The 27,551-nt window shown below is 51.2% G+C and overlaps 1 protein-coding gene and 1 long non-coding RNA gene across 2 annotated transcripts in view; one reads left to right on the forward strand and one right to left on the reverse strand.

Annotated features, from left to right (window-relative positions):
* The window catches only part of LOC140418195 (uncharacterized), a 41,787-nt gene that overhangs the window by 3,092 nt on the left and 11,144 nt on the right, over nucleotides 1-27,551 (forward strand). The gene's annotated exons all lie outside the window — the stretch shown is intronic.
* LOC140418194 (uncharacterized) lies at nucleotides 12,504-24,657 on the reverse strand. The gene is made up of 2 exons (XM_072501616.1): nucleotides 24,069-24,657; nucleotides 12,504-14,292 (listed from the first exon to the last, which is right to left on the reverse strand). Exon 2 carries the CDS (start codon nucleotides 13,683-13,685, stop codon nucleotides 12,630-12,632), a length of 1,056 nt encoding a protein of 351 aa, XP_072357717.1. The 5' UTR covers nucleotides 13,686-14,292; nucleotides 24,069-24,657; the 3' UTR covers nucleotides 12,504-12,629.

The following is a 27,551-nucleotide window of genomic DNA, read 5'->3' on the forward strand; positions in this document are numbered from 1 at the left end:
AGCCGCCAGACATTCAATCACGTCATCCAACACATTCATATAGATTGTAAATGGTTGAGAGCCTAGCACTGATCGGGAGGCAGAGGGGGTCATAGATAGCAGCTTCAGGGAATTAGTTACACCAAAGATTGGAGATAGGTGGGTAACTGTAAGAGGGACTGGGAAAAAGCAGCCAGTGCAGGGATCCCCTGCGGTCGTTCCCCTGAGAAACAAGTATACCGCTTTGGATACTTGTGGGGGGGACGACTTACCAGGGGTAAGCCATGGGGTACGGGCCTCTGGCACGGAGTCTGTCCCTGTTGCTCAGAAGGGAAGGGGGGAGAGGAGCAGAGCATTAGTAATTGGGGACTCTATAGTCAGGGGCACAGATAGGAGATTTTGTGGGAGCGTGAGAGACTCACGTTTGGTATGTTGCCTCCCAGGTGCAAGGGTACGTGATGTCTCGGATCGTGTTTTCCGGGTCCTTAGGGGGGAGGGGGAGCAGCCCCAAGTCGTGGTCCACATTGGCACTAACGACATAGGTAGGAAAGGGGACAAGGATGTCAGGCAGGCTTTCAGAGAGCTAGGATGGAAGCTCAGAACTAGAACAAACAGAGTTGTTATCTCTGGGTTGTTGCCCGTGCTACGTGATAGTGAGATGAGGAATAGGGAGAGAGAGCATTTAAACACGTGGCTACAGGGATGGTGCAGGCGGGAGGGATTCAGATTTCTGGATAACTGGGGCTCTTTCTGGGGAAGGTGGGACCTCTACAGACAGGATGGTCTACATCTGAACCTGAGGGGCACAAATATCCTGGGGGGGAGATTTGTTAGTGCTCTTTGGGGGGGGTTTAAACTAATGCAGCAGGGGCATGGGAACCTGGATTGTAGTTTTAGGGTAAGGGAGAATGAGAGTAGAGAGGTCAGGAGCACAGATTTGACGTCGCAGGAGGGGGCCAGTGTTCAGGTAGGTGGTTTGAAGTGTGTCTACTTCAATGCCAGGAGTATACGAAACAAGGTAGGGGAACTGGCAGCATGGGTTGGTACCTGGGACTTCGATGTTGTGGCCATTTCGGAGACATGGATAGAGCAGGGACAGGAATGGATGTTGCAGGTTCCGGGGTTTAGGTGTTTTAGTAAGCTCAGAGAAGGAGGCAAAAGAGGGGGAGGTGTGGCGCTGCTAGTCAAGAGCAGTATTACGGTGGCGGAGAGGATGCTAGATGGGGACTCTTCTTCCGAGGTAGTATGGGCTGAAGTTAGAAACAGGAAAGGAGAGGTCACCCTGTTGGGAGTTTTTTATAGGCCTCCTAATAGTTCTAGGGATGTAGAGGAAAGGATGGCGAAGATGATTCTGGATAAGAGCGAAAGTAACAGGGTAGTTATTATGGGAGACTTTAACTTTCCAAATATTGACTGGAAAAGATATAGTTCGAGTACAATAGATGGGTCGTTTTTTGTACAGTGTGTGCAGGAGGGTTTCCTGAAACAATATGTTGACAGGCCAACAAGAAGCGAGGCCACGTTGGATTTGGTTTTGGGTAATGAACCAGGCCAGGTGTTGGATTTGGAGGTAGGAGAGCACTTTGGGGACAGTGACCACAATTCGGTGACGTTTACGTTAATGATGGAAAGGGATAAGTATACACCGCAGGGCAAGAGTTATAGCTGGGGGAAGGGCAATTATGATGCCATTAGACGTGACTTGGGGGGGATAAGGTGGAGAAGTAGGCTGCAAGTGTTGGGCACACTGGACAAGTGGGGCTTGTTCAAGGATCAGCTACTGCATGTTCTTGATAAGTATGTACCGGTCAGGCAGGGAGGAAGGCGTCGAGCGAGGGAACCGTGGTTTACCAAGGAAGTGGAATCTCTTATTAAGAGGAAGAATGAGGCCTATGTGAAGATGAGGTGTGAAGTTTCGGTTGGTAGCGAGGAAGGATCTAAAGAGAGAGCTAAGACGAGCAAGGAGGGGACATGAGAAGTATTTGGCAGGAAGGATCAAGGAAAACCCAAAAGCTTTCTATAGGTATGTCAGGAATAAGCGAATGACTAGGGAAAGAGTAGGACCAGTCAAGGACAGGGATGGGAAATTGTGTGTGGAGTCTGAAGAGATAGGCGAGATACTAAATGAATATTTTTCGTCAGTATTCACTCAGGAAAAAGATAATGTTGTGGAGTAGAATGCTGAGCCCCAGGCTAATAGAATAGATGGCATTGAGGTACGTAGGGAAGAGGTGTTGGCAATTCTGGACAGGCTGAAAATAGATAAGTCCCCGGGACCTGATGGGATTTATCCTAGGATTCTCTGAGAGGACAGGGAAGAGATTGCTGGACCTTTGGCTTTGATTTTTATGTCATCATTGGCTACAGGAATAGTGCCAGAGGACTGGAGGACAGCAAATGTGGTCCCTTTGTTCAAAAAGGGGAGCAGAGACAACCCCGGCAACTATAGACCGGTGAGCCTCACGTCTGTAGTGGGTAAAGTCTTGGAGGGGATTATAAGAGACAAGATTTATAATCATCTAGATAGGAATAATATGATCAGGGATAGTCAGCATGGCTTTGTGAAGGGTAGGTCATGCCTCACAAACCTTATTGAGTTCTTTGAGAAGGTGACTGAACAGGTAGCTGAGGGTAGAGCAGTTGATGTGGTGTATATGGATTTCAGCAAAGCGTTTGATAAGGTTCCCCACGGTAGGCTATTGCAGAAAATACGGAGGCTGGGGATTGAGGGTGATTTAGAGATGTGGATCAGAAATTGGCTAGCTGAAAGAAGACAGAGGGTGGTGGTTGATGGGAAATGTTCAGAATGGAGTACAGTCACAAGTGGAGTACCACAAGGATCTGTTCTGGGGCCGTTGCTGTTTGTCATTTTTATCAATGACCTAGAGGAAGGCGCAGAAGGGTGGGTGAGTAAATTTGCAGACGATACTAAAGTCGGTGGTGTTGTCGATAGTGTGGAAGGATGTAGCAGGTTACAGAGGGATATAGATAAGCTGCAGAGCTGGGCTGAGAGGTGGCAAATGGAGTTTAATGTAGAGAAGTGTGAGGTGATTCACTTTGGAAGGAATAACAGGAATGCGGAATATTTGGCTAATGGTAAAGTTCTTGAAAGTGTGGATGAGCAGAGGGATCTAGGTGTCCATGTACATAGATCCCTGAAAGTTGCCACCCAGGTTGATAGGGTTGTGAAGAAGGCCTATGGAGTGTTGGCCTTTATTGGTAGAGGGATTGAGTTCCGGAGTCGGGAGGTCATGTTGCTGCTGTACAGAACTCTGGTACGGCCGCATTTGGAGTATTGCGTACAGTTCTGGTCACCGCATTACAGGAAGGATGTGGAGGCTTTGGAGCGGGTGCAGAGGAGATTTACCAGGATGTTGCCTGGTATGGAGGGAAAATCTTATGAGGAAAGGCTGATGGACTTGAGGTTGTTTTCGTTGGAGAGAAGAAGGTTAAGAGGAGACTTAATAGAGGCATACAAAATGATCAGGGGGTTGGATAGGGTGGACAGTGAGAGCCTTCTCCCGCGGATGGAAATGGCTGGCACGAGGGGACATAACTTTAAACTGAGGGGTAATAGATATAGGACAGAGGTCAGAGGTAGGTTCTTTACGCAAAGAGTAGTGAGGCCGTGGAATGCCCTACCTGCTACAGTAGTGAACTCGCCAACATTGAGGGCATTTAAAAGTTTATTGGATAAACATATGGATGATAATGGCATAGTGTAGGTTAGATGGCTTTTGTTTCGGTGCAACATCGTGGGCCGAAGGGCCTGTACTGCGCTGTATTGTTCTATGTTCTATGATCCTGGTGACATTCCACTTGTCACATCTTACCCACCCAGAAATGACCCATTTATACCTACTGGCTGCTTCCTGTCAGTTAACCAATCCTCTATCCATGCTGATATGTTGCCTCCACACCATGAGCTCTTATTTTGTGCAATAACCTTTGATGTGGCACCTTGGGAAATACCTTCTGGAATGGAAATGGAAATCGCTTATTGTCACAAGTAGGCTTCAACGAAGTTACTGTGAAAAGCCCCTCGTCACCACATTCCGGCGCCTGTTCGGGTAGGCTGTTACGGGAATTGAACCGTGCTGCTGGTATGCCTTGGTCTGCTTTTAAAGCCAGCAATTTGGCCCTGTGCTAAACAGCCCCAGATAATCCAGATAAAGCACATCTACAGGTTCCCCTTTATTGACATCCCTTGTTACTTCCTCAGAGAACCTTGATAAATTAGTCAGTCACGATTGATTCCCTAAACCCATTTTCAAACACTGTATCAAAAGAAAATTCAAATCTCCTCTACCCCTCTGGCTCCTTTGCCAATTACCTTAGAGGGACTCACTTTCTGTTAAAGAGCCTGTCAACCCCTCTCACCCACTCTCCCGAAAGTGAACAAATTTAATCAGGAAAAGTCCAACAAATTCAAATATTTTCCTGTTAAAAGTTTATTGACGAAACAGAACATGGTTAAAAAAAAACTAACAGAAAATTACTTGAGGATCAAAGACATCCAGAGTAACAGGATGTTCACAATGTTCTGGTCCCAAATGGTTTCCCTTCGGCTCCTCTGTACCCTGTTCCCGTGACTCCCTGCTTTCGACACAGGGGCACTGAACCCTGGGGGTCACATCATCATCAGCCCCTGTGATTCTCCCCCCACCCCCTCCCCCCACAAAACCTGATTGGTTGGAGGTCCAGTTTCCAGTTTAGCACAGGGCTAAATCGCTGGCTTTTAAAGCAGACCAAGGCAGGCCAGCAGCATGGTTCAATTCCCGTACCAGCCTCCCCGAACAGATGCCGGAATGTGGCGACTAGGGGCTTTTCATAGTAACCTCATTTGAAGCCTACCTGTGACAATAAGCGATTTTCATTTCATTTCATTTCAGTCAGGCGTCCAGCACCTTCCTGTCTCTATTAGCGACGCCCATGGCAGTTCCCCTACTGGGAAACAGGCCCCGTTATTCTCAGCTAAATTCAGCGAAAGTCAGCTCTCAGCTTCATCACCTGGCTGTCACCGACCCGAGCAATAGAGACAGAAAGGTGCCCGAGGGTCAAATAGGAAGACAAAACTTGTGGATTTGGACCCCCATAAAGGTCAGCAACTTCTTAGAAAAAATCAAATTCCCAGTAAATAAATTAAAGGATCACACAACGGGACTTCAAGTTTTATAAGTTTTAATACAACAAACAAACGCACTAGAAGCTACTTTAACTTGGAAACCTACACAGTAAACTATAAACTAGAACTTTGCCCTTTTACACTATCTAAAATCACACTCCACCATCATAGTTACTCTGTCCTGGAATTTAATTGTCTCAGAACCTGTCCAAAGTGATGATTCATTCCTGAGGATTTACTTCCGTTCTTCAACCAAGACACTGAGAAACAAAAGGGAGAATAGAATAGAATGTGAACTGGCAAAATACATAAAAATGGACTGTAAAAGCTGCTGTGGCTACGTAAAAAGGCAATGTTTGTCCGTTCCAGATAGAGTCAGGAGAATTTAGAATGAGGAATAGAGATCTCTCCAGCCACCTCGTTCAACTCTGGGATGTAGATCATCAGCTTTTGGGGATTTATTCCCTTTCAACCCCATTAATTTCTCCAGTGCTACTTTTTCACCAATACTAATCTCTGCCAGTCCCTTGGTTCTCTGGTGTTTTGGGGCCAATTTCTGTATCTTCCTCTGTGAAGTCAGACACACATTGTTTAGTTTCTCTGCCATTTCCTTACTCCCCATTATAAACTCTCCTGTCGACTTCCGGTTGCGGCTATGCGGAGCTAAGCCGCACGAGTCAGCAGCTCCCGCGAAGACGGACGTTCGGGCTCGATAGAAGAGCCCCAACGGAACTTTTCACACAGCCAACCCGTGGGGAAGAGAGGAGAGAGGTCCCCCACTAACCTGTATGGACCGGACCCGCAGCGAAGGACCGGACCCGCATCGAAACGGCCAAAAAAACGGCACTGGAGCAGCGGGAGAAGAAGAGAATTTCATATAGAATATCATAGAATTTACAGTGCAGAAGGAGGCCATTCGGCCCATCGAGTCTGCACCGGCTCTTGGAAAGAGCATCCTACCCAAGGTCAACACCTCCACCCTATCCCCATAACCCAGTAACCCCACCCAACACTAAGTGCAATTTTGGACACAAAGGGCAATTTACCATAGCCAATCCACCTAACCTGCACATCTTTGGACTGTGGGAAGAAACCGGAGCACCCGGAGGAAACACGCACACATGGGGAGAATGTGCAGACTCCGCACAGACAGTGATCCAAGCCGGAATCGAACGTGGGACCCTGGAGCTGTGAAGCAATTGTGCTATCCACAATGCTACCGTGCTGCCCCAACAATGTTACCGTGCTGCCCCAAACAAACAAAATGGCTGCGGCTGGGGGCAAAGAAGAGATGCAAGAATTCATCAAGCGCTGCTTCGAGGAGCTGCGCAAGGAGATGGTGGCGCCTATGCTGGCAATAATTGAAGGACTTGGGGCAACCCAGAAAGCCCATGAGGTGAAGATCCAGGAGATGCAGGACAAAGTGAGTGAAAATGAGGACGAGTTCTTGGGCCTGGCGGTGAGAGTGGAGCGGCACGAGGCGCTACAAAAGACGTGGGCGGGAAGACTCGAAGACCTGGAGAACAGGTCGAGGAGAAATAACTTGAGGATCCTGGGTCTCCCAGAAGGAGTGGAGGGGGCCGACGCCGCGGCATATGCGGGCACAATGATCGGGGCGCTGATGGGCGCGGAGGCCCCCCCCCGGGGTTGTTGGAGCTGGAAGGGGCGCACCGGGTGCTGGCGAGGAAGCCCAAGGCAAATGAGCCGCCAAGGGCGATGGTGGTGAGATTTCACCGGTTTACAGACAGAGAGAGGGTCCTGAAATGGGCCAAGAAGGAGCGGAGCAGCAAGTGGGACAATGCTGAGATTAGAATATACCCGGACTGGAGCACGGAGGTCGCTAAGCGGAGAGCGGGTTTCAACTGGGCCAAAGCGGTGCTGCATCGGAAAGGAGTGAAATTTGGAATGTTGCAGCCAGCGCGACTGTGGGTCACATATAACGGCCAACACCACTATTTTGAAACGCCCGAAGAGGCGTGGACCTTTATACAAACTGAAAAGTTGGACTCTAATTGAGGGTTTGTGAGGGTGGGGGGTATTTGAGGGTTGCAGTATGATGGCGGTTGTATATAGGGAGGCAAGCACGCGCAGGGAATGTTATATGGACTGGGGACGAGAGACAAGGCCGCAACAGAAGCTGCGTCGGGGGGGGGGGCGGGGCAGGCTCTGGAAAGTGCGGGGTTTTTCTCCTGCGCGCGGAAAGAAAGGTGGGAGGGGGAACGTAGGAACGTCTACTGATGGGGAGATTCCCACACGAGGGGGTCAAAGGGATGGCGGGGGAAGCCGGGGTCAGGAGACTTACGGGAGTGATATGGGGGGAGCAAAAAAGCTAGACAGGGATCTGGGCGGGGGGGGGGGGAACGGTTGCTGCTGCACTGGCCGAAAGGGAATGGGATACAGAAGAGGTGGCCGGGATGGAGGTCCCCCGATTGGGGGCCTGGAGGGCGAGGTAGACGCGGACACGGGACTGGCCCAGAAAAGGAGATGGCTAGTCGGCGGGGGGTGAGAGCCCCTCCAATCCGGCTGATAACGTGGAATGTGAGGGGCCTGAATGGGCTGGTGAAGCGGGCTCGAGTGTTCGCGCACTTGAAGGGACTGAAGGTAGATGTGGCAATGCTCCTCGAGACACACCTGAAGGTGGCGGACCAGGTTAGGTTAAGAAGGGGATGGGTAGGACAGGTATTTCACTCGGGACTGGACGCGAAAAACAGAGGGGTGGCAATTCTGGTGAGAAAACATGTTTCATTTGAGGCCAAGACTATCGAAGCGGACAAGGGAGGGAGATACGTGATCGTGAGTGGTAGGATGCAAGGGACGAGGGTGGTGTTGGTAAATGTATATGCCCCGAACTGGGATGATGCTGGATTTATGAAGCGCATGTTGGAGCGCATCCTGGACCTGGAGGTAGGAGGACTGATAATGGGAGGGGACTTTAATACAGTGCTGGATCCAGTACTAGACCGCTCCAGATCAAGGACGGGAAGGAGGCCGGCGGCGGCCAGGGTGCTCAGGGGGTTTATGGACCAGATGGGGGGAGTGGACCCATGGAGGTTTGCAAGACCCCAGGCCAGAGAATTTTCTTTCTTCTCCCACGTGCACAAGGCATACTCCCGGATAGACTTCTTTGTGCTGGGCAGGGTACTTATCCCGAGGGTGGAGGGGATGGAGTATTCGGCCATAGCCGTTTCGGACCATGCCCCGCACTGGGTGGAAGTGGGGCTGGGAGAGGAGAGGGACCAGCGCCCGCTGTGGTGGTTGGATGTGGGACTGTTGGCAGATGAGGTGGTGTGTGGTAAGGTAAGGGGGTGTATTGAAAGGTACCTGGAGGCCAATGACAACGGGGAGGTGCGAGTGGGGGTGGTGTGGGAGGCGCTGAAGGCGGTGATCAGGGGAGAGCTAATCTCCATCAGGGCCCATAGAGAGAAGACAGAGGGCAGGGAAAGGAAGAGGTTAGCGGGGGAGATTTTGCGAGTGGACAGGAGATACGCAGAGGCCCCGGAGGAAAGATTACTTGGGGAAAGACGACGGCTCCAGATGGAGTTTGACCTGTTGACCACGGGGAAGGCGGAGGCACAGTGGAGGAAGGCGCAGTGGGCGACCTACGAGTGTGGGGAAAAGGCCAGTTGGATGCTGGCACACCAGCTCCGCAAGAGGGCGGCAGAGAGGGAAATAGGGGGAGTCAAAGATGGTGGGAGAGTCATGGCCCAGAGTGCAACGGAAATAAACAAGGTATTCAAGGCCTTCTACGAAGAGCTGTACAGATCCCAGCCCCCGGGGGGGAAGAGGGGATGGTAAGATTCCTGGACCAACTGCGGTTCCTGAGGGTGGAGGAGCAAGAGGTGGCTGGTCTGGGGGCACCAATCGGGTTGGAGGAGCTGAGTAAGGGCTTGGGGAGCATGCAGGCGGGGAAGGCCCCGGGGCCGGACGGGTTCCCGGTGGAGTTCTATAGAAAGTATGCGGACCTGTTGGCCCCGCTATTAGTGAGGACCTTTAACGAGGCAAGAGAGCAGGGGACCTGCCCCCAACAATGTCGGAGGCGACAATTTCCATGATTCTGAAGCGAGACAAGGACCCACAGCAATGTGGATCGTATAGGCCGATTTCGCTCCTTAATGTGGACGCTAAGCTATTGGCAAAAGTGCTGGCCACGAGGATTGAGGACTGTGTGCTGGGGATGATACATGAGGACCAGACGGGATTTGTAAAGGGCTGGCAACTAAATACGAATGTGCGGCGGCTCTTAAACGTGATAATGATGCCATCGGAGGAGGGAGAGGCGGAGATAGTGGCAGCCATGGACGCGGAAAAGACCTTTGACCGAGTCGAGTGGGAGTACCTCTGGGAGGTGTTGCACAGGTTTGGGTTCGGGGGAGGGTTTATTAGCTGGGTTAGGCTTCTCTACAGCGCCCCGGTGGCAAGTGTGGTGACGAACCGGCGGAGGTCGGAGTACTTTCGGCTGTACCGAGGAACGAGGCAGGGGTGCCCTCTGTCCCCCCCGTTGTTTGCATTGGCGATCGAACCCTTGGCCATATCACTGAGGGAGTCCAATAAATGGAAGGGGGTGGTCCGCGGGGGAGAAGAGCATCGGGTGTCGCTATATGCGGACGACCTGCTGCTGTACGTGGCGGACCCAATGGAGGGGATGGTGGAGGTCATGCAGACTTTGAGGGAGTTTAGGGAGTTCTCGGGCTATAAGCTCAATGTAGGGAAGAGCCAGCTTTTTGTATTACAGGCAGGGGACCAAGAAAGAGGGATAGGGGACCTACCGCTGAGGAGGGCGGAGGGGAGCTTTCGGTATCTAGGGATGCAGATAGCCAGGAGCTGGGGGGCCCTACACAAACTGAATCTGACGTGGTTGGTGGACCAAATGGAGGTGGACTTGAAAAGATGGGACATGTTGCCGCTCTCGTTGGCGGGTAGAGTGCAGTCGGTCAAAATGGTGGTCCTTCCGAGGTTTTTGTTTGTGTTCCAGTGCCTCCCCATCTTGATTACCAAGGGCTTTTTCAAGAGAGTAGGTAGGAGTATTATGGGGTTTGTGTGGGCGAACAAGACCCTGAGGGTAAGGAGAGGGTTCCTGGAGCGCAGTAGGGACCGAGGAGGGCTGGCGCTGCCAAACCTCGGGAGCTACTACTGGGCAGCAAACGTGGCGATGATCCGCAAGTGGGTTATGGAGGGAGAGGGGGCGGCATGGAAGAGGATGGAGATGGCGTCCTGCAAAGGAACGAGCTTGGGGGCGCTGGTGACGGCACTGCTGCCGCTCCAGCCATCGAAGTACACCACGAGTCCGGTGGTGGCGGCAACGTTAAGGATCTGGGGCCAGTGGAGACGGCATAGGGGTGCAATGGGAGCCTCGGTGTGGTCCCCGATTAGGAGTAACCACCGGTTTGTCCCAGGGAAGATGGACGGGGGGGTTCCAGGGCTGGCACCGGGCGGGGATTAGAAGAATGGGGGACCTGTTCATCGACGGGACATTTGCGAGCCTAGGGGCACTGGAGGAGAAGTTTGAGCTACCCCCGGGAAATGCATTCCGATATATGCAGGTGAGGGCTTTTGTGAGGCGACAGGTCAGGGAATTCTCGCTGCTCCCGGCACAAGAAGTTCAAGACAGGGTGATTTTGGGTGTATGGGTCGGGGAGGGCAAGGTTTCGGCAATACACCAAGAGATGAAAGAAGAGGGGGAAGCGCTAGCAGAAGAGTTGAAGGGTAAATGGGAGGAGGAGCTGGGGGAGGAGATCGAGGAAGGTTTGTGGGCGGACGCCCTGGGTAGGGTTAATTCGTCCTCCTCATGTGCCAGGCTTAGCCTGATACAATTTAAGGTGTTTCGCAGAGCGCACCTGACGGGGGTGAGGTTGAGTAGGTTCTTTGGGGTAGAGGACAGATGCGTAAGATGTTCAGGGAGCCCGGCGAACCATGTCCACATGTTCTGGACATGTCCGGCACTGGAGGGGTTCTGGAGAGGAGTGGCGGGAGCAATATCTCAGGTGGTGAAAGTCCGGGTCAAGCCAAGCTGGGGGCTAGCAATATTTAGAGTAGTGGAGGCCGGCATTCTGGCCTTTGCGTCCCTGGTAGCCCGGCGAAGGATCTTGCTCATGTGGAAGGAGGCAAAGCCCCCTAGTGTGGAGGCCTAGACAAATGACATGGCTGGGTTCATAAAGTTGGAGAGGATTAAGTTTGCCTTAAGGGGGTCTGCGCAGGGGTTCTACAGGTGGTGACAACCGTTCCTAGACTATCTCGCGGAGTGTTAGAGGAAGGCCGGTCAGCAGCAGCAGCAACCCTGGCGGGGGGGGGGGGGGGGGGGGGGGGAAACGAGAGACTGCTTGAGAGGACGGATGAGCGGGAGATAACATGGAGGGTGGGGGAAACTGGCACGAATGGGCAAGAGCCAGTGTATAAAGCTATGTAAATATATCATCTTACCATGTATATATCTTGCTCAGGGTGATTTTGTGTTATTTTGTTACGGGTGGGGGGGGGGTTTATTGTTTGTAAGGGGAAAAATTGTTATGTTTTGTTAAAAAACTTTAATGAATATATTTTCAAAAAAATAAATAAACTCTCCTGTCTCTGCCTGGAATGGACCCACATTGGCCTTCGCTAATCTTTTCCTTTTCACATTCCTGTTGAAGCTTTTCCAGTCATTTTTTATGTTTCTCGTCAGTTTGCTCTCATCAGTTTCTTGATCCTCCTTTGCTGAATTCTAATGGATCTCATGGAATCTTTAACTTTTCTTGTTCGCCACGGTTACATCACTTTTCCTGTTGGAATTTTGTTCCTTAAAGGAATCTATATTTGTTGTATACATGTGAAATAAAAGTCGCAAAAGTCCCAGAGGTCCATAGGCTGCTCTCCCCTTTGACAGAGAGAGAGCTGACTGGAGGTGATTTAACCCGAGGGTCAGCACACCTCAGGCGAGGGGCCTGGTTGAGAAGGCGGGGCCTTCATGAATAAACTCAGCCAGTACGGGAGTTGAATCCTCACTGTTGGCCTTGCTCTGCATCACAAACCAGTCGTCCAGTCAACTGAGCTAACAAACCCCCTGATAAATATGTAATAATTCCTTAAATATTAGGTATTATCTGTACCAATCAGTTTCCCAGACCACCCCAGACAAATTGCCCCTCACACTGTGATAGTTTTCCTCTGTGAGGAACACCCAGATAAATTAAACAAAAAAAACATGTAACCACCAGGGCCCATCTCCATGGCAACATGACTTGGGGGGGGGGGGGGGTGGTTCCAAACAGAAATTGAAACTAAATATCTTCAAACTTCCAAACCCCCTTTCACTCTGTGATCCTTATGAAATTTGGAGCCAGGTATTAGCAACAAGGCTCAAAGAGCATCAGCCCACTGGAGGCAAAGTGGTGAGACCGGCCAGTCCAGCAGAAAGAAACCCTCCGACCACCCCCACTGACCACCTGTCAGAATGAACAAAATGCAGTCCTGGATGCAGAGCAGAAACAATAACAGCAGAATCCAACCCCTGTAATCAATTGTGAAATTGTTGGTGTCACAGCAGATGCGATTAAACATGCAATCCCATCTCACAGTGAGAGGTGGACGGTCTCTCCCCAGTGTGAACTCGCTGGTGTCTCCGCAGGTTGGATGAATCACGGAACCCTTTCCCACACTGAGAGCAGGTGAACGGCCTCTCCCCAGTGTGAATTCGCTGGTGTGTCCGCAGGTAAGATAACTGAGCAAATCCGTTCCCACACTGAGAACAGATGAATGGCCTCTCCCCAGTGTGAACTCGCCGGTGTCTCCGCAGGGATGATGAATCACGGAATCTCTTCCCACACTGAGAGCAGGTGAATGGCCTCTCCCCAGTGTGAACTCGCTGGTGTGTCTGCAGGGCGGATGACTGAGTGAATCCCTTCTCACACTGTGAGCAGGTGAATGGCCTCTCCCCATTGTGAATTCGCTGGTGTGTCTGCAGGCCGGATGACTGAGTGAATCCCTTGTCACACTGAGAACAGGTGAATGGCCTCTCCCCAGTGTGAATTCGCTGATGTCTCTGCAGGGTTGATGAATCACGGAATCCCTTCCCACACTGAGAGCAGGTGAATGGCCTCTCCCCAGTGTGAACTCGCTGGTGTGTCTGCAGGGCGGATAACTGAGTGAATCCCTTCCCACACTGAGAGCAGGTGAATGGCCTCTCCCCATTGTGAATTCGCTGGTGTGTCTGCAGGCCGGATGACTGAGTGAATCCCTTCCCACACTGAGAACAGGTGAATGGCCTCTTCCCAGTGAGAATTCGCTGATGTCTCTGCAGGGTTGATGAATCACGGAATCCCTTCCCACACTGAGAGCAGGTGAATGGCCTCTCCCCAGTGTGAACTCGCTGGTGTGTCTGCAGGCCGGATGACTGAGTGAATCCCTTCCCACACTGAGAGCAGGTGAACGGCCTCTCCCCAGTGTGAACTCGCTGGTGTGTCTTCAGGGCGGATAATTGACTGAATCCCTTCCCACACTTGGAGCAGGTGAACGGCCTCTCCCCAGTGTGACTGCGTCGATGGGTTTCCAGCTCTGATGGGGCTCGGAATGCCTTGCCACAGTCCCCACATTTCCACGGTTTCCCCATGTCTAGGGTCTCCCCGTGGCTCTTCAGGTTGGATGATCAATTGAAGCCTCTTCCACAGACACAACATGGGTATGGTCTCTCCCTGCTGTGAATGTTATGTTTATTCAGGCTGTGTAACTGGTTAAAGTTCTTTACACAGTAAGTTCACTGGAACTGTCTGTGCGGAGTCTGCACGTTCTCCCCGTGTCAGCGTGGGTTTCCTCCGGGTGCTCCGGTTTCCTCCCACAGTCCAAAGACGTGCAGGTTAGGTGGATTGGCTGTGATAAATTGCCCTTAGTTTCGGAAAAGGTTGGGTGGGGTTATTGGGTTATGGTGATAGGGTGGAGGTGTGGGCTTAGGCAGGGTGATCTTTCCAAGGGCCGGTGCAGACTCAATGGGCCAAATTCTGGGAGTCTATGAACTCTCTCACTCGGGTGTGTGTTGTGTGGGTCTCGGTGCTTTTCCAGTCACACTGATGTTTGAAATCATTAGCTGACAGTTCGGGTAAACATTTCTCCTTCTAGATTCAAAGGCCGATGATGTTCAGGTTCCAAGGAATCGAGTGACTCTGTCAGATCGAGACGTAATTTTTGAGATTTCTGTCTGTAATTCCTCCTCATCTAATATCCTGTAAAAACAATTTACAAAATTCATCACGGTTAGTACAGGATCAAAACTTAGAACAGACAATTCTCGTTTCTATGGAACATTTGTCCTCTCTTATTCCACGAAAGCTGTAAAGCTCCATCCCACATACTCTCCCTCCATTATCACTCTGCTGTATCTAATATTCACCCTTGCAATTCCCCTTCAGGTGCGGATTCATGTTGATTGACAGATCCAAGCTCACAGCTTCCTGTCCAGGAGATCACAACAAATATGAGCTGCAGTCGGCCATTCGGCCCATCGAGCCTGAACCATTCAATGGGATCATTGGCTGACCTACCTCAGCACCGTTTTCCCACACTATCCCCCTGTCACAATGGTCAGCACAGTGGTTAGCACTGTTGATTCACAGCTCCAGGGTCCCAGGTTCGATTCCGGCTTGGGTCACTGTCTGTGCGGAGTCTGCACATCCTCCCCGTATGTAGCGTGGGTTTCCTCTGGGTGCTCCGGTTTCCTCCCATAGTCCAAAGATGTGCAGGTTAGGTGGATTGGCCATGATAAGAACTAGAAGCAGGAGTAGGCCATCTGGCCCCTCGAGCCTGCTCCACCATTCAATGAGATCATGGCTGATCTTTTGTGGACTCAGCTCCACTTTCCGGCCCGAACACCATAACCCTTAATCCCTTTATTCTTCAAAAAACTATCTATCTTTATCTTAAAAACATTTAATGAAGGAGCCTCTACTGCTTCACTGGGCAAGGAATTCCATAGATTCACAACCCTTTGGGTGAAGAAGTTCCTCCTGAACTCAGTCCTAAATCTACTTCCCCTTATTTTGAGGTTATGCCCCCTAGTTCTGCTTTCACCCGCCAGTGGAAACAACCGGCCCGCATCTATCCTATCTATTCCCTTCATAATCTTATATGTTTCTATAAGATCCCCCCTCATCCTTCTAAATTCCAGCGAGTACAGTCCCAGTCTACTCAACCTCTCCTCGTAATCCAACCCCTTCAGCTCTGGGATTAACCTAATGAATCTCCTCTGCACACCCTCCAGTGCCAGTACGTCCTTTCTCAAGTAAGGAGACCAAAACTGAACACAATACTCCAGCTGTGGCCTCACTAACACCTTATACAATTGCAGCATAACCTCCCTAGTCTTAAACTCCATCCCTCTAGCAATGAAGGACAAAATTCCGTTCGCCTTCTTAATCACCTGTTGCACCTGTAAACCAACTTTTTGCGACTCATGCACTAGCACACCCAGGTCTCTCTGCACAGCAGCATGTTTTAATATTTTATCATTTAAATAATAATCCCTTTTGCTGTTATTCCTACCAAAATGGATAACCTCACATTTGTCAACATTGTATGCCATCTGCCAGACACAAGCCCATTCACTTAACCTATCCAAATCCCTCTGCAGACTTCTGGTATCCTCTGCACTTTTTGCTTTCCCACTCATCTTAGTGTCGTCTGCAAACTTGGACACATTGCCCTTGGTCCCCAACTCCAAATCATCTATGTAAATTGTGAACAATTGTGAGCCCAACACTGATCCCTGAGGGACACCACGAGCTATTGATTGCCAACCAGAGAAACACCCATTAATCCCCACTCTTTGCTTTCTATTAATTAACCAATCCTCTATCCATGCGACTACTTTACCCTTAATGCCATGCATCTTTATCTTATGCAGCAACCTTTTGTGTGGCACCATGTCAAAGGCTTTCTGGAAATCCAGATATACCACATCCATTGGCTCCCCGTTATCTACCGCTCTGGTATTGTCCTCAAAAAATTCCACTAAATTAGTTAGGCATGACCTACCCTTTATGAACCCATGCTGCGTCTGCCCAATGGGACAATTTCCATCCAGATGCCTCGCTATTTCTTCCTTGATGACAGATTCCAGCATCTTCCCTACTACCGAAGTTAAGCTCACTGACCTATAATTACCCGCTTTCTGCCTACCTCCTTTTTAAAACAGTGGTGTCACGTTTGCTCATTTCCAGTCCGCCAGGACCACCCGAGTCTAGTGAATTTTGGTAAATTATCACTAGTGCATTTGCAATTTCCCTAGCCATCTCTTTTAGCACTCTGGGATGCATTCCATCAGGTCCAGGAGACTTGTCTACCTTTAGCCCCATTAGCTTGCCCATCACTACCTCCTTGGTGATCACAATCGTCTCAAGGTCCTCACCTGTCATAGCCTCATTTCCATCAGTCACTGGCATGTTATTTGTGTCTTCCACTGTGAAGACCGACCCAAAAAACCTGTTCAGTTCCTCAGCCATTTCCTCATCTCCCATTATTAAATCTCCTTCTCATCCTCTAATGGACCAATATTTACCTCAGCCACTCTTTTTTAAAAATATATTTGTAGAAACTTTTACTATCTGTAACATCTGTTACATCTTCTCCAGTCCTTCTAGATCCATTTTACAATATGGAGACTTGAACTAATCTGAGCAGCAAACTCACCGTTGTCCTTAAATGCCTGTATGTTGCAGTATTTTACACATTTTACTATTAGCTGAATGTACGATGGGACAGAATAAGATCCAACGAGCCAGTCTGTGACACTGTAGAACATCGGGCAGCACGGTAGCACAATGGTTAGCACAATGGCTTGACAGCACCAGGGTCCCAGGTTCGATTCCGGCTTGGGGTCACTGTCTGTGCGGAGTCTGCACGTTCTCCCCGTGTCTGCGTGGGTTTCCATCGGGTGCTCCAGTTTCCTTCCGCAATCCAAAGATGTGCAGGGATATGTGGATTGGCTATGCTAAATTGCCCTTAGCATCCAAAAAAGTTAAGGGAAGGTGGGGTTACGGGGATAGGGTGGAAGTGTGGGGATAGGGTGGAGGTGTGGGGTTAGGTAGGGTGCTAAGGCCGGTGCAGACTCGATGCGCCAAACGGCCTCCTTCTGCACTGTAGATTCTGTGATTCTGTATCTACAAACTTGCCTCTTCCCCTTACTGCTAAAAAGTTGGCTTTTTCATTCTTAACCTGTCAGTGATGACATTAAGAATAATGTGTCAGAGAAAGACTGGATTTCAGCTCGGTGACACTGGGCCAGACTAAAGTTTAATTCATAGGATTGTTGAGCTAATGTCTCCATATCATTCGATGGACCTAGAAGGACTGAGGAAGATACAGGAAAGTTTATCGGAATGAAGCCTGAACGGGCAGGTTACAGCCAGCAAGAAAGGCAGAGGCTCGATGAGCCGTATGGTCTGCATCCACTCCCATTTCTTGTGTTTTCATGAACATCACGGTCAGTCATTTCCATGCAGACACAACCAACTAACAGTTCATCGCCATCCTTCCCATATTCCAGGATTCCAAACACACTTTCCAGGTGACAGTGATTTACTTGTACTTCTTGCTTTCCAGTATTGTGTATTCACTGCTCACGATTTGGTCTCCCCTACACTGAGGAGATTAAATCTGGATTGGATGACTGTGGAACATCACCATTCAGTCAGCAAGCATAATCCTGAGCTTCTGATCATTTAATATTTTAATTCCCCGCCCCATTCCCACTCTGTCCTCGGCCTCCTGCACTGCTCCAATAAAGCTCAAAGGAAACTCGAGGAACAGAACCTCATCCTTGATCAGGCAATTTCTGACCTTCCAGACACAACATTCATTTCAGTAATTTCAGATTATAATCATCACTCCGATATTTTCAGACAGTTGGTGCTGGTAACGGTTCTGCTGTTGCCATTTATACCTCACCTGGACCTGTCTTTTATTTCTTCTCTTATCCTATTAGTTTATTTACTTATATCATTGTCTCCCAGTTTTGTCTTGCACCATTATCCCCTCTGTCATTTAATCACTTCAGCCTCACATCCTCCCAAACTGCCCCCTCTGAAATGGCCCAGCAAGCCACTCAGTTCAAGGGCAATTAGGGATGGGCAGCAAATGCCGGCTCAGCCGGCGACACCCACATCCCAAGAACAAATAAAGGAAAGTCGGCAGTTAGAAAGGCAAATGCAATGTTCGCATTCATTTTAAGAGAGCTACAATACAAGTGCAGGGATGTACTGCCATGGCTCTCATCAGACCACATTTTGAGTATTGTGAGCAGTTTTGGGCCCCGTGTCTAAGGAAGGATGTACTGGCCTTGGAGGGTGTCTGGAGGAGGATCACAAGAATGATCCATGGAATGAAAGATTTGTCATATGAGGAGCGATTGAGGACTCTGGGTCTGTACTCGATGGAGTTTAGAAGGGTGAATGGGAATCTCATTGAAACTTACAGAATACCCAGATAGAGTGGACGTGGAGAAAATGTTTCCACTGGTAGGAGAGATTAGAACCCGAGGGCATAGCCTCAGACTGAAGGGACGATCATTTAAAACTGAGGGGAGGAGGAATTTCTTCAGCCTGAGGGTGGTGAACCTGTGGAACTCTTCGCTGAAGAAGACTGTGGAGGCCAAGTCACATAAACATCGAACTTGATAGTGCAGAAAGATGCCATTTGCCCCATCAAGTATGCACACCGACCCTCTGAAAGAGCACCCTACTCAGAGCCACTCTCCCGCCCTATCCCCTTAACCCCACCTAACCAACACATCCCCGGACACCGAAGGCAATTTAGCATGGGCAATCCACCTAACCTGCACATCTTTGGACTGTGGGAGGAAAGTGGAGCATCCGGAAGAAACCCACGCAGACACGGGGAGAAAGTGCAAACTCCACACAGACAGTGACCCAAGGCTGGAATTAACCTGGGTCCCTGGCACTGTGAGGTAGTAGTGCTAACCATGTGCCACCACGTGATGTCAGTCACTGAGTGTTTTTAAGATAGAGATAGATAGGTACTTGATTAATAAGGGGATCAGGTATTACAGGGAGAAAGCAGGTGAATGGGGATGAGATACATATCAGCCATGATCAAATGGCCTAATTCTGCTGCCTTATCTTTTGTAATTATGGTCTCTTGACTTGTTTAGCCAGGCTCAAACTGTGACACCATTACATTAGCTCTCTCGCTACAAACGGTAAAATGGTCGGTAAGGGACCAACCATGAGAGGAACCCGGGAGGGAGCGAGCAGGCAGTGTATATACCGTATTGTAAATGAATCTAGTTCTTTACTCAGTGTGGATTCTCCAAGTCCTTATTATTATTTTTTTTAATTTAGAGTACCCAATTCATTTTTCCAATTAAGGGGCAGTTTAGCATGGCCAATCCACTACCCTGCACATCTTTGGGTTGTGGGGGCGAAACCCACGCAAACACGGGGAGAATGTGCAAACTCCACATGGACAGTGACCCAGAGCTGGGATCGAACCTGGGAACTTGGTGCCATGAGGCCACAGTGCTAACCCACTGCGCCACCGTGCTGCCCTACCGTGTCCATATTAAACTTCCCCTGCAAAAGTCACAGAATTAGAAGTGAGATAATCAATCTCTCGCAGACATCATGTCTGTAAACATTTAACCTAGCTTTTCATAATATTACTGCAAAATACAAACTATGAAGTATGACCATTTCTTATATTTATCACGTTCGTCTCCCCCTCTCTTTCCCGGCCTCTGTACTTGTTGATAAACTATTCAATTTCCAAATTCTTCCAGTTTGGATAAAAGGTCACCGGCCTGAAGCATTCACTCTGGTCCTCTGCACAGATGTTGTTGGACCTGCTCCGTGTTTCGACTATTTTCTGTTTTGAGGTCAGATTTCCAGCATCTACAGTATCTGGTTTTTGGGTCACTGTGGATCAGGTTTCTCTCACTGTTCCCTGTTTTTAAAATAAATTTAGAATACCCAATTATTTTTTTTCCAATTAATGGGCAAGTTAGCGTGACCAATCCACCTAACCTGCGCATCTTTGGGTTGTGGGGGTGAAACCCACGCAGACATGGGGAGAATGTGCAGACTCCACACGGACAGTGACCCAGGGCCGGGATTTGAAATCGGGTCCTCATGCGCCATAGTCCCAGTGCTAACCACTGCGCCACGTGCCACCCTACTGTTCCCTGTTTAAAGGTGAAGAAGGAGTTTTTCAAGAATGAAACACATGAACTCTCACCCTGTCCAACATGAAACTAAACTCACTGTTAGTTCCTTATCAGTAACAATTTTAAACACAAAGTTTCCAGGCGGGATCGAAGCGGGAATTTCTCATGTAAAGTAAAGGTGATCAACAGCACACTGGGTAATGAGTTTGAATCCCCCCCACCCCCGGACAGAGGGGAACTGACCATCCACCACCCCCCCCCACCCCGGACAGAGGGGAACTGACCACCCCCCACCCTGGACTGAGGGGAACTGACCATCCCCCCCCCCCCACCTAGGACAGTGGGGAACTGACCATTCCCCCCCTTCCAGGACAGAGGGGAACTGACCATCTCCCCTCCACCCCCACCCTGGACAGAGGGGAACTGACCATCCTCCACACCCCGGACAGAGGGGAACTGACCATTCCCCCCACCCACCCAGGACAGAGGGGAACTGACCATCCCCCCGCTCCCAGGACAGAGGGGAACTGACCATCCCCCCCCCACCCTGGACAGAGGGGAACTGACCATCCCCCCACCCCTGGACATAGGGGAACTGACCATCCCCCCCCCCACACAGGACAGAGGGGAACTGCCCATCCCCCCGCTCCCAGGACAGAGGGGAACTGACCACCCCCCCCCCACCCCAGACAGAGGGGAACTGACCATCCCCCCGCCCCTGGACAGAGGAGAACTGACCACCCCCCCCCCCCCCACCCAGGACAGAGGGGAACTGACCATCCCCCCGCTCCCAGGATAGAGGGGAACTGACCATCCCCCACCCACCCTGGACAGAGGGGAACTGACCATCCCCCACCCACCCTGGACAGAGGGGAACTGACCATCCCCCCCCCCCACCCTGGACAGAGGGGAACTGACCATCCCCCCCCCCCCACCCTGGACAGAGGGGAACTGACCATCCCCACCCCCCACCCTGGACAGAGGGGAACTGACCATCCCCCACCCCACCCTGGACAGAGGGGAACTGACCATCCCCCCCCCCACCCTGGACAGAGGGGAACTGACCATCCCCCCCACACAGGACAGAGGGGAACTGACCATACCCCCGCTCCCAGGATAGAGGGGAACTGACCATCCCCCACCCACCCTGGACAGAGGGGAACTGACCATCCCCCCCCCACCCTGGACAGAGGGGAACTGACCATCACCCCCCCACCCTGGACAGAGGGGAACTGACCATCCCCCCCCCCCACCCTGGACAGAGGGGAACTGACCATCCCCACCCCCCACCCTGGACAGAGGGGAACTGACCACCCCCCCCCCCCACCCCCGGACAGAGGGGAACTGACCATCCCCCCCACACAGGACAGAGGGGAACTGACCATACCCCTGCTCCCAGGACAGAGGGGAACTGACCATCCCCCACCCACCCTGGACAGAGGGGAACTGACCATACCCCTGCTCCCTGGACAGAGGGGAACTGACCATCCCCCCCCCCCACCCTGGACAGAGGGGAACTGACCATCCCCCCCCCCACCCTGGACAGAGGGGAACTGACCATCCCCCCCCCCCCCACCCTGGACAGAGGGGAACTGACCATCCCCCCCCCCACCCTGGACAGAGGGGAACTGACCATCCCCCCCCCCCACCCTGGACAGAGGGGAACTGACCATCCCCCCACCCCCGGACAGAGGGGAACTGACCATACCCCCGCTCCCAGGATAGAGGGGAACTGACCATCCCCCACCCACCCTGGACAGAGGGGAACTGACCATCCCCCCCCCACCCTGGACAGAGGGGAACTGACCATCCCCCACCCACCCAGGACAGAGGGGAACTGACCATACCCCCGCTCCCAGGACAGAGGGGAACTGACCATCCCCCCCCCCCACCCTGGACAGAGGTGAACTGACCATCCCCCCCCCCCCACCCTGGACAGAGGGGAACTGACCATCCCCCCCCCCCCCCCACCCTTGACAGAGGGGAACTGACCATCCCCCCCCCCCACCCTGGACAGAGGGGAACTGACCACCCCCCCCCCACCCTGGACAGAGGGGAACTGACCATCCCCCCACCCCCGGACAGAGGGGAACTGACCACCCCCCCCCACACAGGACAGAGGGGAACTGACCCCCCCCCCCACCCCGGACAGAGGGGAACTGACACCCCCCACCCCGGACAGAGGTGAATTGACCATCCCCCCCACCCCGGACAGAGGGGAACTGACCCCCCCACCCCCACCCCGGACAGAGGGGAACTGACACCCCCCACCCCGGACAGAGGGGAATTGACCATCCCCCCCACCCCGGACAGAGGGGAACTGACCATCCATCTCCAGCTCTAATTCGCAAACACAAAATGCCGCCAAGAATCAGCCAATCAGGCTGAGCCTGTGGCTGCGCCACAACACCCCATTTGCTTTTCTATCTACTCTCTCAATATATCTTGCAGATATACAAAATCCTTTTCCTTCACCTCCCGCCTCTATCTCTCTCCTTTCAGAGACCAGGTGGAAGATTTCCTCCCCGAAGGGCAACTTGACCAGAAGTTTGACAAATCTTTCAAACCTTCAGCCTCCATCACCATAAAGCAGCAGTGCGAACCACCGTGCGACCGGAGACTAGGAAGAAGTGATGATGAAAGTTACTGGATTATTGTGAAAACTCAACTGGTTCACCAATATCCTTCAGGGAGGGAACCTGCCACCTGATCTGGACCTACACAGGACTCTGGCCTCTACGAAAGGAGAGAGATAGAGGTTTGAGGTGAAGGAAAAGGATTTTGTATATCTGCAAGATATATTGAGAGATTAGTTAGTAAAGCAAATGGGGTGTTGAGCTTCATAAGCAGGAATACTGATAGAAAAACCGGGAAGTTATGCTGAATCTTTATAAAGCTCTGGTTAGGTCACATCTCGAGTATTGTGTCCGGATCCGGTAACCAGACTTTAGGAAGGAAGTGAAGATTCTGAGAAGTTGCAGATTTACCAGAATAGTTTGAGCAAAAGAAGCTGAGGGGAGATTTCATTCAGGTTCTCAAGATTCTGACTGGTTTGGATAAGGTAAACGAAACAATCTGGGACAGAGATTTACATTTTTGGATAAGAAATAGAGGGGGATGTGGGGGAGAATATTTTTACACAGTGAGTGATAATGACCCAAAACCTGCTGCCATGAAGGGGTGGAAATAGACACGATGAATAATTTTGAAGGACATTGGAGAGACACTGGAGGGAAATAAAGCTGCAAGGACACGGGATAGAGCAGGAGAATGGGATTGACTGGATTGCTGTAGTGAGCTGGCATGGTTCAATGGGTGGAATGGCCTCCTCTGTACCATTCTGACTCTATGGCTCTTTCCAAGAAATCCTTAAATCCTTACAGTGCAGAAGGAGCCCATTCGGTCCATCGAGTCTATACTGACCCTCTGAAAGATCACCCTACCGAGGCCTACTTTCCCACCCTATTCCCATAACACTACCTCGCCTTTTGTACACAAAGGGACAATTTAGCACGGCCAATCCACCTAACCTACACATTTTTGTGGGAGGTAACCGGAGCACCCGGAGGAAACCCACGCAGACTCGGGAGAATGTGCACAGTCCACACAGCCTTTCCTGTAATTGTACCTTGTAATTTAACTCTGGGCGTTCAGATATCACTCGGGTAAATCTGTGCTACATTCTGTCCTTCCTCAGGTTTGTTGCCCAGAGCTGAACACAGTTCTCCAGGTTTGGCCTAACCAGGGTTTGTGAATCTCGGGGCTTTTCCAGTCACTCTGAGACCTGAAATCTTCCCTCACAGACAGAACAGACAAACCTTTTACCTTCCACACCCAGATGCTGCTGGAATTCAGGTTCTGATGAATCGAGTGACTCTGTCAGATCGCGATGTGATGTCTGGTTTGAGTTTCCGTCTGTCAATCCTCCACTTCCAGTATCCTGCAAATGTACAGAAACCATCACCTGTCACAGTTAACTTCTCCGAACAAATGATTCACAGGAGCATCAGAGCAGATTTACGAGATGTAGCCAACAAGCATTCTCGCTGAACTAATTTTATTGTTTACACAAAGTGGCACAGTTCTAACTTTCTGAACACATGCACAGTCACTGTTTAAAGTTTCAATCTGGTATATATAAACACGCACTCTCACCTACCCTTGCAGGCACCGCTTATCTTGTTATTGTCCACTGTCCCTATCTGTTACTGAGACAGCCGTTACCTCCTGTTCCTTGTTATTGAAGCTCGCTGTCCTTGCGAGAACACAGCTGCAAATGCTGCTGACTTGTGCGTTCAGTTTTACAAAGGTCAATTAGAATCTTAGTAACAATCTGTAACCCCGTATCTGTTGTTTTATTCAGTCTGAAACCTCATTCTTAAATCATATTATTACCTTAACATGTACTATTTATTTCCCCTTTACACAGTGTAGGATAGAAATCCACAGCATTCTCTCCACCTGCTCCCTGCTCCAGGATGACCGCTCATGCTCCCTGGTCCAGGATGACCGCTCCTGCTCCCTGGTCCATTGTCCAGGATGACCGCTCCTGCTCCCTGGGCCAGGATGACCGCTCTTGCTCCCTGGTCCAGGATGACCGCTCCTGCACCCTGGTCCAGGATGACCGTTCCTGCTCCCTGGTCCAGGATGACCGCTCCTGCTCCCTGGTCCAGGATGACCGCTCCTGCTCCCTGGTCCAGGCTGGCCGCTCCTGCTCCCTGGTCCAGGAAGACCGCTCCTGCTCCCTGGTCCAAGATGACCGCTCCTGCTCCCTGGTCCAGGATGACTCCCCTGCTCCCTGGTCCAGGATGGCCGCTCCTGCTCCCTGGTCCAGGATGACCCCTCGTGCTCCCTGGTCCAGCATGACCGCTCCTGCTCCCTTGTCCAGGATGACCACTCCTGCTCCCTGGTCAAGTTGACCGCTCCTGCTCCGTGGTCCAGGAAGACCGCTCCTGCTCCCTGGTCAAGGCTGACCGCTCCTGCTCCCTGGTCCAGGATGACCGCTCCTGCTCCCTGGTCCAGGATGACCGTTCCTGCTCCCTGGTCCAGGATGGCCGCTCCTGCTCCCTGGTCCAGGATGACCCCTCGTGCACCCTGGTCCAGGATGACCCCTCGTGCACCCTGGTCCAGGATGACCGCTCCTACTCCCTGGTCCAGGATGACCGCACCTGCTCCCTGGTCCAGGACGACCACTCCTCCCTGGTCCAGGATGACCGCTCCTGCTCCCTGGTCCAAGATGACCGCTCCTGCTCCCTGGTCCAGGATGACCGCTCCTGCTCCCTGGTCCAGGATGACTGCTCCTGCTCCCTGGTTCAGGATGACCACTGCTGCTCCCTGGTCCAGGATGACCGCACCTGCTCCCTGGTCCAGGATGACCACTCCTCCCTGGTCCAGGATGACCGCTCCTGCTCCCTGGTCCAAGATGACCACTCCTGTTCCCTGGTCCAGGATGACTGCTCCTGCTCCCTGGTCCAGGGTGACCGCTCCTGCTCCCTGGTCCAGGATGACTGCTCCTGCTCCCTGGTCCAGGGTGACCGCTCCTGCTCCCTGGTCCAGGATGACCGCTCCTGCTCCCTGGTCCAGGATGACCGCTCCTGCTCCCTGGTCCAGGATGACTGCTCCTGCTCCCTGGTTCAGGATGACCGCTCCTGCTCCAGGATGGCCGCTCCTGCTCCCTGCTGCACATTGACTCTTGTTGTCATCAGCAGTCGCTCGATTCAAGGATGGCGTCTTCTCAGGTTTGTGTGTTTCTGCCCTGGGTCTTCATGAGACTGAACAGAGCTGCAGATTTTTGGACACATGGGGCAGGACATCCCATCAGACAGTGGGATCCAGAGAGCAGAATTTGCTTAATATTCTTTCCTCTGCTGCTGTTCTGCTTCATTAATCAGGCACCTGGGTCTCTACAAACCAGGGTCATGGTTGTCAAATTACCCAGGTCAACGGTAATGCAGTTTGATGGTCACAAAGAACAAAGAAAAGTACAGCACAGGAACAGGCCATTCGGCCCTCCAAGCCTGCACCAACCATGCTGCTCGTCTGAACTAAAAGCCCTTACCCTTCCGGGGACCGTATCCTGCTATTCCCATCCTATTCTTGTATTTTTCAAGACGCTCCTTAAAAGTCACTATCATCCCTGCTTCCACTACCTCCCCCGGCAGCGAGTTCCAGGCTCCCACCACCCTGTGTGTAAACAAATGTGCCTCGTACATCTTCTTCAAAGCTTGCCCCTCGCACCTTAAACCTATGTTCCCTAGCAATTGACTCTTTCACTCTGAGAAAAAACTTCTGACTATCCATTCTGTCCATGCCCCTCATAATCTTGCAGACTTCGATCAGATCGCACCTCAACCTCCGTCATTCCAGTGAGAACAAACCAAGTTTCTCCAACCGCTCCTCACAGCTAATCCCTCTCTACCAGACAACACGCTGGTAAATCTTTTCTGTATCCTCTCCAAAGGCTTCCCATCCTTCTGGTAGTCTGGCGACCAGAATTGAACTCCATATTCCAAGTGCGGCCTAACTAAGGTTCTATAAAGCTGCAACATGATTTGCCAATTTTTAAACTCAATGCCCCGGCCGACGAAGGTAGCATGTCATATGCCTTTTTGACTACCTTCTCCACCTGTGCTTCCACTTTCAGTGACCTGTGTACCTGTACACCCAGATCCCTCTGCCTATCAATACTCTTGAGGGTTCTGCCATTTACTGTATATTTCCCATCTGTATTAGACCTTCCAAAATGCATTACCTCACGTTTGTCCGGATTAAATTCCATCTGCCAACTTTCCGCCCAAGTCTCCAACCAATCTATATCCTGCTGTATCCTCTAACGGTCCTCATCGCGGTCCATAATTCTACTAATCTTTGTGTCACCTGCAAACTCACTAATCAAACCAGTTACATTTTCCTCCAAAACATTAATATATATTACAAACAGCAAAGATCCCAGCACTGATCCCTGAGGCACGCCACTAGTCACAGCTCTCCATCAGAAACGTACCCGTGCACTGCTACCCTCTGTCTTCTCTGACTGAGCCAGTTCTGTATCCATCTTGCCAGCTCACCTCTGATCCAGTGTGACTTCACCTTTTGTACCAGTCTGCCATGAGGGACCTTACAAAGACCTTACTGAACATAGAACATACAGTGCAGAAGGAGGCCATTCAGCCCATCGAGTCCGCACAGACCCACTTAAGCCCTCACTTCCACCCTATCCCCGTAACCGACCCACTTAAGCCCTCACTTCCACCCTATCCCCATAACCGACAAATTAAGCCCTCATTTCCACCCTATCCCAATAACCCC

The sequence above is a fragment of the Scyliorhinus torazame genome, chromosome 5, assembly GCF_047496885.1.
Source record: "Scyliorhinus torazame isolate Kashiwa2021f chromosome 5, sScyTor2.1, whole genome shotgun sequence".
In the NCBI taxonomy this organism is placed as follows: Eukaryota; Metazoa; Chordata; class Chondrichthyes; order Carcharhiniformes; family Scyliorhinidae; genus Scyliorhinus; species Scyliorhinus torazame.